The sequence below is a fragment of the Protobothrops mucrosquamatus genome, unplaced genomic scaffold (assembly GCF_001527695.2).
Source record: "Protobothrops mucrosquamatus isolate PMUCROS unplaced genomic scaffold, P.Mucros_1.0 scaffold996, whole genome shotgun sequence".
NCBI lineage: Eukaryota > Metazoa > Chordata > Lepidosauria > Squamata > Viperidae > Protobothrops > Protobothrops mucrosquamatus.
In genome coordinates, this window is record NW_015387234.1 from 129,997 (window position 1) to 141,656 (window position 11,660).

Here is an 11,660-nt window from a genome sequence, read left to right on the forward strand (position 1 = left end):
TACTTGTTGTTTCTTGTAAAGGTCAACTACATGCAATTTGTGAAAACAGTAATTAAATCAGTTTTTAGAATGAGCTGCTTTACCTTCCATTCCTTTTAATGATTCATATTCAGGAGACCCATGAAATCCTGTAAAACAAAGATTGGCAGAAGTGGTATCTGGCCATAAATCTGAGGAAATCTCATAAGGGCCTATCTGTTCAGACTAAAGTTGTATACTTTTTTTTTTGTAAATAGGTCAGTGAGAGTTTCTTTAGTTTTACTTTTTTTTTCATTCCAAAGTTTGGCCATCTGTATCAAATTGGTTACATATATGATGGAGAAAAGGCTCATAACCATGGCCTAATTTCTGAATTTGTAACAGACAGTTGACAGGATATAATTCAAGGATAAAAATGCATATTTGATGACTTCCCAATATGGATATAAATATTTTTCAAAGTTCTAGGTGTTTGTCCTGCATTATTTCAGTCCAATCATACTTATTTTAGGCACATTGTATGAATTTTGCATCTAGTTCTTTAATTTATAATAATAAATTTGGCTGTTCTTTTTGTAGGATAGGGTTTGGGACAGTGGCTTAACTATTTGGATTCTGTCTAAATTATCTTGTATCTTGCTGCAGTTTATATTTTTTCAATGTTCCTTTCTCATATTTCAGAAATTTGAAAGTTGCCGCAATTGGTTCTAGCAGGCATTATTATTAGCAGTGGTTAATAGACAAAAGAAGATTCCAAAGCAAGTTTTAAAATGTCTGTAAACACAATTTGGTCATAAGAATTATTCAAAGACTCTGTCAGATATATATAATTAAAATAGTTTAACCATATCATGGTTCCAGGTTTTTTTATTTCATTTTCTTGAAGTCCATATATATGTACAATATGATGTGTTCAGTTCTTAATAAAAACCTTTGGTGTCAGTAAGACAAAAAATAACCCTGTGAAATTATACATGAAATAATAAAATTAATATAAGATTCTGCTGAGTGGTTATTATTTGGAGAGTTGTGTTATAACAACAATTGTAAAATTATCTTAGAAGTTGCCATTTTTCTTTAGATTTGGAGTTTAAAATTATTCTATTTCAATTTTAGAATCAAAGGCAATGCTGAAGAACAACACAGTTTTTACAAATTCTCAGAATAGGCTTCTGGTTTTGCTTACTATTATAAAACTTACTTCCATAAACTGTGTAAGTTTCCACATAAATTAATTGTAGATATAGATAAGTGGATATAACTGATTGTCAGATCAAACAATATTTCATAAACCAGCATTTAGCATATCTTGGATAGCAGTTCCCACCATCTCCAGTTTCCCTCCCCTCTCCTTTAATAATTTGTCAGATAGTTGCAAACATCAGAATACTTTGATCTTGCTGAAGGTATTGATCAATCCAAGACTGAGTATGTTTAAATTTTGTTTTAAGATAAACATTTATTACATATGCTTAGACACAAATATAGTTAGTATACTAAGACCAGACTAATGTTCTTTACACCTATTTTTCACCTGTTGTAATTGCTTCTAGAATTTTACAAACCAATCCCATTGATTCCTTTGTGGCAAGAAGCTTAAGATAATAATTTGTAATTCAATTCAAGAGCACAATAAATGTTTATCTTTTCATAATTAGGATACAACCATATATTTCTTGTGTGCACATACACATATATGCAGGGCTTTTTTTGTCACAGAACGCCCAGAACGGAGTTCCGGCACCTTTTTTGGATGGAACCTTGTAGGGTAGGCAAGGCGGATTGTATGATGTGTGTGAGTTCCGGCACTTTTTTTTTTTTTTTTTACAAAAAAAGCATTGCATATGTGTTTAAGTGAACTTATAAGGTAATAGCAATTCACAAGCATATCACAGAGGGCACCAGACTGGAGAAGTTAGTGATTATTACAAACTGGGAGTGTGGTGACTAAAATGAGTTTCTGGCTACAGATTTATTATCTCAGATTACAACACTGCAAGGAAAGGGGAAGAGACTTGATAGCACAAGCGGAAGAGGAAATGCAGGGGAAAAAATAGAAAAAAAATGATGCAATGGAAATTTTTTGTTTCATCTTCTGGAAATCATATGACTTGGTAAATATTCCAAAAATAATTTGAGAGTCAAGTACTGTGTTGACACAACTGAAGAAACTTGGGGAGCTAGGAAGAAAAGAGTTACAATAAATAATTTGAGAACTACTTTGTAAAATTATGAGAAAATCTTATGGGGGGGTAAAAGAAATCAGTAAAAAACCTAATACCCATTTGTAGGAATACAGAAAATGAATGTCCTCGGTGTGCTAACTGGGTCATCTAGAGTGACCATAACAGCAATTTTGAAAAGAATACTCCTATCAAATTGTAGAGGTAGATTCTAACCCAGCCTTCCCTTACCCTTCAGATATGTTGAAACTATAAAAGTGCTGTTTAAGAATTTTGCAAAATTTCAACACATCTGGCCGTAAAATTTTTAATACAGAGCAATTTAATGGCCCTGAACTGCAGTAACCAGAAATTTTCAGTTTTCATGTTCATACAAAAAACCCACTAATTATCAAATGCTGAATTTTAAGAACACATGGAAATTACCATCATACACTGCATAACGATGTCCCATTTACTTTCAGCACATTTTTGCCGAATGCTGTTCAGTGTCCCACTGGTTTTACCTGCCATCCCACATTCTATGTACGAGTTATAATAAAAGAGTCCTCTGTGGCACTCATACATTTTAACAAATTTAATTTGAAGTATTACAATTAAAGAGCATGACAAGAACTTTAAAATCAATTAATAATTTTCCAACTTGCATTAATCCATAGTGATTAATTTACTTTCAGCAAATATATTGTGTGAATTTAACAACTGTGGTTTATAAATCATGGTTTATGGTTCATAAATTTCAACTGGCTGTGAATGAGCCGTTTATAATTCATAAACCATTTTTAATAAGTTTATTACGGTCATAGACCAGCAATAGACATCACTTTTTACAATATATTAAGAAAAAAATAAAATAAAAATAGTACTGACATTAATAGTAAATAATAACATCCCGGTTAAGAAAATACATGTTCTCAAAATGTTAGGGTCACTCCCTAGTTTACGTGAGTGGAAAGCCGATAAGTGTGTCAGTAAATATAATGTTCCAAAAATTATTAGAGATATCTCCAAAAAATTGGCACAAATTGACGGCTATAAATTTGTAACCAATTCTTTTCTTGTGGACATTGCCGCAACACAGTATTTTGCCACTGCATGCGTGATAGAAAGGTTTGAGTCCTGGAGGAAAAAGCCTACATAAAAAGTGTCTGCCCTCCCTGGCAATCTCTCTAATAAGGGAAGAATATATGCTGACCTATCGCTTCTCGGCCTTTTGGCTAAAATCAAGTGTAATTCATAAACCATAATTTATTGTAATATTTGATCTCTGGAATTTGAAGCCTGTCTAATTTCATTTTTCTAAAGCAAAATTCATATTTATAAGGCTATGTAAATGACACACTAAGCAAAAGGTTAAAAAACATATATGCTGCCATTTTACTTATCATGCACTGCAGTGTCAAAAAAATTTGTGATTTGTACCTGAACCAGAAACCATCATTGAAGGTTTACAAAATGCATTTTGTAGTTGATAACGAACTTTTAGGAACTAAAATTCTGATTTTTGGAAATCACCAATTGCCATATCAGGCTTGATACACTTTGCGCCGGGTTCTGAGGAATTTCATCGCCCGATGAAACTGGTAATAAACCACAATGTTTGGTTGTGCAAAACCAACCAAAAATTCACTAGTTATTTACAATGGCATTTTACCCATGGTTAGCTTAACTATATATGTAAACAGGAACACATTTTATTTTTTTGGAACCACAATGCTTTCATATATGGAAAAAAGGAAAACAAACATGTTGCAAACAAAAAATCATTCAGCATAGTTTTTAAGCAAATAATTGAACCTTAAGTAAGTGAAATAATATCAGAATTTCCATTTCATCAATAAAAAAGCAAGCTCATGCAGAAAGTAAATATATCTGTGGGGTTAGATTGTAAATCTGAGGCTTTACTGTCTCCAGATTTGAACAGTGAACTTAACTGTTTTCTTTTGCTGGTCCCAAATCTATATATCAATTACAAATTTATATCATAGAAGTCATAGAATCCTAGGGCAGTGGTGGCGAACCTATGGCACGGGTGCCAGAGGCGGTACTCAGAGCCCTCTCTGTGGGCACGCGTGCCATCGTCCCAGTCCTCGGCCTTCAGCTGGGTTTTATAAAACCTTTTCACTTTAGACCTCCGGTGCCGTGTGCAAAAAAAAAAAAGGTTCAATCAATCAGTTTCAACTTTTCGCGGGAAAAAAAGGTCTTGCAAAGTTGGAATTGATTGATTGAACTTTTTAGTCCCAGTCTGCCATTACCACCACAGCCACACTCACCCAATGGGCCACACCCTTCCAATTGGCCACACCCAGCCAATGGGCCACACCCACCCGGCACCCAACGATGCATAAGTGGGTTTTGGGTTGCAGTTTGGGCACTCGGTCTCTAAAAGGTTCGCCATCACTGTCCTAGGGGCTGGAAGGGACTTTGGAGGTTTAATGCAATCCCCTGCTCAAGGCAGAAGACCTTGGTATATAATTCACAAATACATTCACATCCTTAAACTATATTGATCCTTGTACTACATTAACAAAAGTATGCATATCAAAGCAAAATGTGGCAAAAGTATGACAAGAACTTATCTTTTGAATAAGAGACACCTCACCCATTTTTACACTTAACAAATAGCGAGCCCTGTTCCATCTTCTGGGCTCACACGATACACTGGGCCATAGACAATACAGAGTGGGATTCCAGAACACAGAAAGTTAGTCTGTGGCTAACTGCGATATGTGAACACTTGATAATGGAAAAGTACAGCAGTTTTAAATTAAATGTGTAAAAGTAGCTTTTTTACACAAAGATCTAGTGAAAAGGGTCTGTACTGCCATCTGGAACCAGCCTTAAAATTCTGGCAGAACAGCACAAAATCCTGTCCTGTGTATTCTACAGAATGTACTATTAAAATCCAGAGCTGGACCGGAAGAATATAAATAGAAAATGTGGAATACAATTCCACTTTTTTCCAGGCCATCTCACTAATTTAATAAATTGTGGCTGTATCAGAAAGATTGGTTTAGCTAATTGCTTGTCTCTTAACTGGCCGGCACCAAGCGACAGGTTAACTGAATAATAACGGTTTGTTGAATTAAGCCAAACACTTGCGTTGTGTACCGCACCCCAACCCACCAACAAGCCATAAAGACTTAGTTCGATCATTCAGCTTCATGAGCCGTTCATGAAGAAAAAGAACCAGAAGCTGAGTTCCATCCCTCGTGACTCGGCATGCCTTAGTATAATGTATAACTTAGATTTTGCAAAGTGTTAACTTTTGAACTAGGTTAACACTTCTGCAAAGCTGACTCGCGTGAACTAAAAAGCCGAGATCTGCGCTCGGGAAACAGGGAACAAGCTTCTAGCGCAGGGGTAGTCAACCTTGGCTCTTTTATGACTCGTGGACTTCAACTCCCAGAATTCCTGAGCCAGCATGGCTGGCTCAGGAATTCTGGGAGTTGAAGTCCACGAGTCATAAAAGAGCCAAGGTTGACTACCCCTGTGAATCTAGCGTGTCAGCCGGCTCCGCCCCACCCCGCCCCTCCTTCGCTTCTCTTTTTCTTCCCCTAGCCGAGATGAGAGCTGTGTGGCCCATTCCAGCCGACGATTTGCGAGGAGTTGGTGGTTTGAGGGTGAAGGTGGTTTCCCACGATACACTTTGCGCCGGGTTCCGAGGAATCTCGTCGCCCGATGAAGCTGGTAAATGTCGCTTCGCAACCGATGGTGGGGGGGGGGGGGAAGGAGGGAGGAAAGCATTAGTGTAATATTGTAATCGAGCAAAGATCCCAAATTCCTGAACCGTTTAATGTCTAATTAAATTTCTAATTCCTCAGCAAAGCTGGCTGAGGAATTCTGGGAGTTGAAGTCCACAAGTCTTAAAGTGGCCACGGTTGGAGACCCCTGAAATAGAAGGTTTTGGCTTGGGGAGGTCTGTGAAAGCCGCAGTGGGCTTTTGAGGAAATACAGGCTTTTTTTTTTTTTTCCCTCCTTGTCTACTTGTGTTACTTTGCAAACTTCTTAAAGTGCGAAAGTCCAATTAGTTCTACTGAGCAAGTTACGGCAATGGTTTGATGACTTGGGAAGACAAAGGATGGGTTCGGGTTTAAGAGGCAGGAATTCATCAAACCTATTGATAGCAACATTGTGGTTTGCTGTTTTGAGTTATTTTTCTTACTATGGCCCCGTAATATTGTTCTTTTTCATTGTTTATTTTATTGTTCTATTATTTATTTAAGAAAATGTATATGGCCATCCACTCACTCTCAGTGACTGTAGGTGGCTTACAAAAATAAAAACCCAATATATAAACAATGAAAAACAATAACCCCCCTCAACCACCTCCCATGACAACAATCAATCAAACAAGCCACTTGATGGGCTCGATCCCACTCAGTTCCTCTCGGGCAAAACCAAGTTTTCAGGACCTTCTGAAAGAGTGTCAGACTGGGGCCCAATCTAATCTCCACAGGGATGATGTTCCAAAGGGAGGGAATCACTACAGAAAAAATGCCTTTTTCTGGATCCCACCAGATATACTTCTTAGAAGAGGGGACCTGCAATATTCCCTGCCTTCCCACTTTGGTGGGTTGGGTAGATGTGACTGGGAAAAGACACTCCTTCAGATAACCTGGTCTCAAGCTATGTAGGGCTTTGAAAGTGACAACCAAAACCTTGAATTGTACCTGGCAGCAGATTAGCAGCCAATGCAGCTTCCGCAGGAGAGATGACATTGTAAGATGTCAAGATGACAAGAAATTATCTTCTTTCTGTTTACATTCTTTTCACTTCTTCCTTTGTATTATTGTAATCTGCCTAGAGTAGTCCCACAGCAAGATAGGCAGCAGATAAATTTAACAAACAAACAAACATATCTACTGAAGATGCTCTATCTGGTGACATCATCCCAGCATGCTCGCTGGGGAATTCTGGAAATGGAAGTCCACCATTTTAAAGTTACTGAATTTGAGGAACACTGCTCTAAAGTGAAATTGAAATCTACAGACATACTCATTATATAAAGATACTGCTTCCCCCAAATTTTGTTTTTGCAACTATGTGGAAGTGGTTTGCCCTTGTTTTTTTCTGGGTTTTTTTCCATTCAGTACAAACAAAGTCTGATTCTATTTGTTTCTTTTTTCATAATCATTTAAGTAATATCATCTATAATGTCACCTATATTATATAAGTAATATTTGTAGTAATAATACTCAAGTTACGACTATATGTTCAAACTATTTAAAATTACGATAGTGCTAAATGAGGGAAACTTAACACTGACCGTGAAGTTGTGGCTATTGCAACATCACTGCAGTCACATGATCACAATCTGGATGCTTATGTAGTCATGGGATGGCCATTTGTGACCTTCCTTGCTGACTTCCCACAAGGAAAGTCAACAGGGAAACTGGGAGAGAAGCTTGCAAGTTGCTCCCGTAAGTCATTCCCATCATTTCCCCCCCCCCCAAGGAGTTCTGCTATGGAGTATGAGATCCTAGGGAATCTCATACTCTATTGAAACCCCCTGCCTGCCTGTGCCTTGTAATGGCCATGCCAGCCTTTCCATGTTTCATAGCATTTGCCCTCACCTCGCACCAATCTGTGCTTGGAAGTATCCACGTGTAGCCCAATTGCTGTCATAATCGAAGGACTACCTGTAATACAAATCAGAATGCTTATGAGATACATTGCAGGAACTTAGACTGACCATAACATGTTCTCGGATTCTCAGATAGAAGCAACAGCTCAGAATCTAGAATCTGGGTCCAACAGTCTGGAATCTGGAATCAAATGATTTCTACATCTCTGTCTGGCTGAGCTTCTTCCCGCTCAGTCCCTCGTAGCTGTAGAGTATCCACAACACCAAGTGGTATCATTTCAATTCTATGCCCAAATCTGAATCTTGACTGAAAGGGTTCTGGACAAATTGTCTTACACAGGGTCCTCTGAATTTGCTGGCCTACCACTTTCTTCAAGAAAGAAAAGGTTAGAGACAGGGTGGAAATTATCAAGGATTGCTCCTTGAGATGAGAGCGTGCTACAGCCTTTGTCAAAGATGAGGGTACCACTCCCATTTCAAAGAGACACTTTTTGGATCTAGCTCTTCATCTCCATTCCTCAAATGAGCCAGGAGGGATAAAGATCCAGCCCATATATTCACAGAGAATTCTTCTACATCATTGGAATCCATAAGATCAGATGAATTCCAGATCATAGCAGAAAACATTGGTGTCAGCTTATTGGACTCATTAGCCCTGAATGAATATGCATGATTTGTTCACCAAACACTTAGTAAAAAGATCTTAACAGTTTTCTGGAGTTTTTTCTTGCCCTCGTTCCTTAATAGGATCTGAAGCCTGTACTTTGAGTAACATACCACAGATACAAAAATGGAAAACATGTACTGATCCTTTGCTATCTTTCGCAGATTTTACTTAAAAGTCTTTCTAATGAAGATTAATATTTTTGCCAGTTCTCGTGATGTACAATCTATATCACACCAGCAAACTAAGGAGGTGTAAAAAAAGGAAAGTGCAAAGGAATTTAAAAGGATAAAAAATACAAAATACAAAAAAAATACACAAAAATCTAAAAAACCCAAAAAGGGACGGAGGTAAAAACAATGAAAATTAAAAACAACTTAGATCTAATAATACAATAGAACTAATACGAAACACTCATTAAAGCTGATTTGTGGGACAGATCTCATGTATTTTAAGTGCAACTGTGTAGACCTGGAAACATTGTATGTTGTAACACTGTTGGTCCAAAATTATCTGAATTTCATTTTTGTCAGATTGTTGAATTGTCCTTCCCTTGTTGAATTGTCCATCCAAACTTTGAGCAATAATGCATCTGTTATACATGAGACAAAACATATTTTCCGTTTTGCACTCCAGTTCTCATCAATCAGGACAAATCACCTGACAATATTGTAGTCTTTTCAATGGAAGAGTTTGAAGTGCTCTTATCAAGGTATTTGTGCTTAACCCAATTCTAGGGAAACAGAAAGTAAAGTGCTATGGGTCTTCTTGTCCAACATCCATTGTAACAAACATCCTGAAACATAAGGAATAATGGTTTTATATAGTCTTGCACACCGGGAAATTTTTATGAAACAATTTAATGAAACCAAATCTTTAGAAATAAAAAGAATTTAAAAATGAAGAAAGCACACATAATTCCAAATTAAATTCATACATTAGCTAATTAAATGAATTATGTGTTTCTGTTTGCATAAGAATCTGTTCAGATTTTATTTCAAAGAACTGAGCCTTCTCTTTTGATTATTAGGCAGATTATCTTTGCTCCTTCTCCTCTCCTTTTTAAGCATTAATCTCACAGTTTTATAAGATATGAAGGATTAGTGAAAAAAAGTCAACTTTCACTTTGACTCACATACAAAATCTGCCATCTCTGATGCCAGGAAATTGTTAAATTCTCTAGGAGCAAATGACAACTTCTTAATAGTTTCCTATAGTTGAATGATACAGCCAATTTGTCCTGATTGGTTAAGGGATTCAGCTAGAAACCAAGAGACTGTAAGACTGGCCCAGGGTCACCCAGCTGGTTTCATGTCTATGGCAGGACTAGAACTCACTGTCTCCCAGTTTCTAGCCTATAACCTTAACCACTACAAACTTTCAAATAATGGCTTCTTTCGTCAGTATCAGCAATAAGATTTATTAAAGCTTTATTATTATTTAGGGTAGCTTGCAATGTGTAGTTAAAGTGCATGTTTGACAAAGATAAGTTGACAGAAAAGATAGAAGAACTTTGAATGCCTTTGAAGGCATTTGTAAAATACCATTAAGGTTTGTTTGTTTTTTAAACTGTTTATTCCACAAAATAGACTTGAAGGAATATTCAAGATTTCATAACTCTGCACTCATCTTCTCTCTGGAAATAAGACTTCTTTGGTTTTCTCTTTTGCTTCTTAATGTTGTTTCCAATCTTGCCTTTGCAACCGTTTAATAACTTTTGTCCCATGTTCCTTGGCCTACATTCTTTTCAGGTTAACTCTGATAATAATATACTTCCTTATTTTCCGTTTGTTTTACAGACTGGAGGAATGAGGTTACTAACTCTTTACATCTAAGAGTTTGCCACAATGGGAAATAGTATTTCCAAAAGAATTTATCCCTGTTTTCTGAAGAACAGAATGGAGACTAAGTGTGCTAGTCAAAACAAACACCACTTTAACCAAAACTCTACATTAGAAAACTGTTACCATCCTAGCATCCAAGATGTAGACAGCAGTGATGAGGAGGCTGAAGATATGTTTTACAGGTTTGTGATTCTTCATGCTGAGGAGGATACAGAAGAAGCCATTAGAGTCCAAGACCTCTTACAAAATGAATATTGTATCAAACCAGGAATCATTTTTGCAGAAATGCCTAGTGGTAGACATTTGCTGGAAAATTTAACTGATGCCATTAACGATTCTGCCTGGATAATTATACTGCTGACAGAAAACTTCTTAAGAGACCTTTGGTGTGAATTCCAATCCTACACTTCTCTTTTGGGTGCGCTGACCATCCCACACAAACATAACAGTGTGATACCCATGCGGCCACGGAATAGACCACTCCCTTGGGAAAGGACTCCTTTCATCCTACAGTGTGTTAATGTTCTGCAAGAAGATAGTCCTGGATTTTCTGTTCAAGTAAAGAAAACTTTCCAAGAGGCTCGATATAGGCAGCAGGAAAAGGTGTGGCGGTACGGAAGAAAGAAAGAAGTGGCCCCAAAAATCCTTTAGTGGTAAAGGTAGAAAGCAACTTTTCCTAACCAGCTGCCTTTCAGAAAGGCTGGAGTTAGAATAGAGTGTTCACAACCAGCATACGCTGACCGGCAATGATGGGAAATACTAGCACATCTGAAAAACATTATCTGGAAAAACATTAGCATTACAAATGCATTTAAAAAAAAAGAAAAAAAAGAAAGTAATTTATTTGTTCAAAGATCCTGTGATACTCTGTCCCCATTTTGTTGATTTTGTTTTTGGATACTTAAGAGTTTGGGAGGTCCTCTTCAGATGAGCCTCCTGGAATAACTCTACCAAGAAAAGTTCTTGTTTTCCACCATTCTAGCTGTAAGCTTTAAAAGTCTTGAAGAGAGGGATCATAGGACCATGAATGGAGTACGCATTCTATTTGTAGGATATTCACTTTGAGGAATTTCAGGTGATAAGGATTAGAAAGACAACTATCTGAACCCTTGAGGAATCGCTACGAGACATGATGAAACGATGCTGACCTGATATTTTCTAAGAATTAAAAGCAGATTTAAAGAATAGTCATTGTTTGTGGTGTGAACGTTCATCCTATTTTTGTCTTTGGTAGATTTTTATGGATTTTAGTACTGTTTCAGAACATGGAAATATTTAACTATTTAACCAGACATCAGAAAGGGATTAAAGAAATGTACATTTTTGTTATCTAGTCCACACACTTTGCACTAAAACATAATGTGATTTACGTTATGAACCACTCAGTCTTATATAAATCATGA

At 36.9% G+C, this 11,660-nt stretch overlaps 1 protein-coding gene across 1 annotated transcript; it reads left to right on the forward strand.

Moving 5' to 3' along the window:
- The first annotated feature begins 5,743 nt into the window (after positions 1-5,743).
- Positions 5,744-11,054, forward strand: TICAM2 (toll like receptor adaptor molecule 2). Its single transcript, XM_015819835.2, has 2 exons — positions 5,744-5,852; positions 10,213-11,054. Exon 2 carries the CDS (start codon positions 10,261-10,263, stop codon positions 10,906-10,908), a length of 648 nt encoding a protein of 215 aa, XP_015675321.1. The 5' UTR covers positions 5,744-5,852; positions 10,213-10,260; the 3' UTR covers positions 10,909-11,054.
- The last annotated feature ends 606 nt before the right edge of the window (positions 11,055-11,660 follow it).

Excerpts from the sequence above, each read along its gene's own strand:
- TICAM2 (XM_015819835.2), top strand. The coding sequence starts at position 10,261 with ATGGGAAATAGTATTTCCAAAAGAATTTATCCCTGTTTTCTGAAGAAC.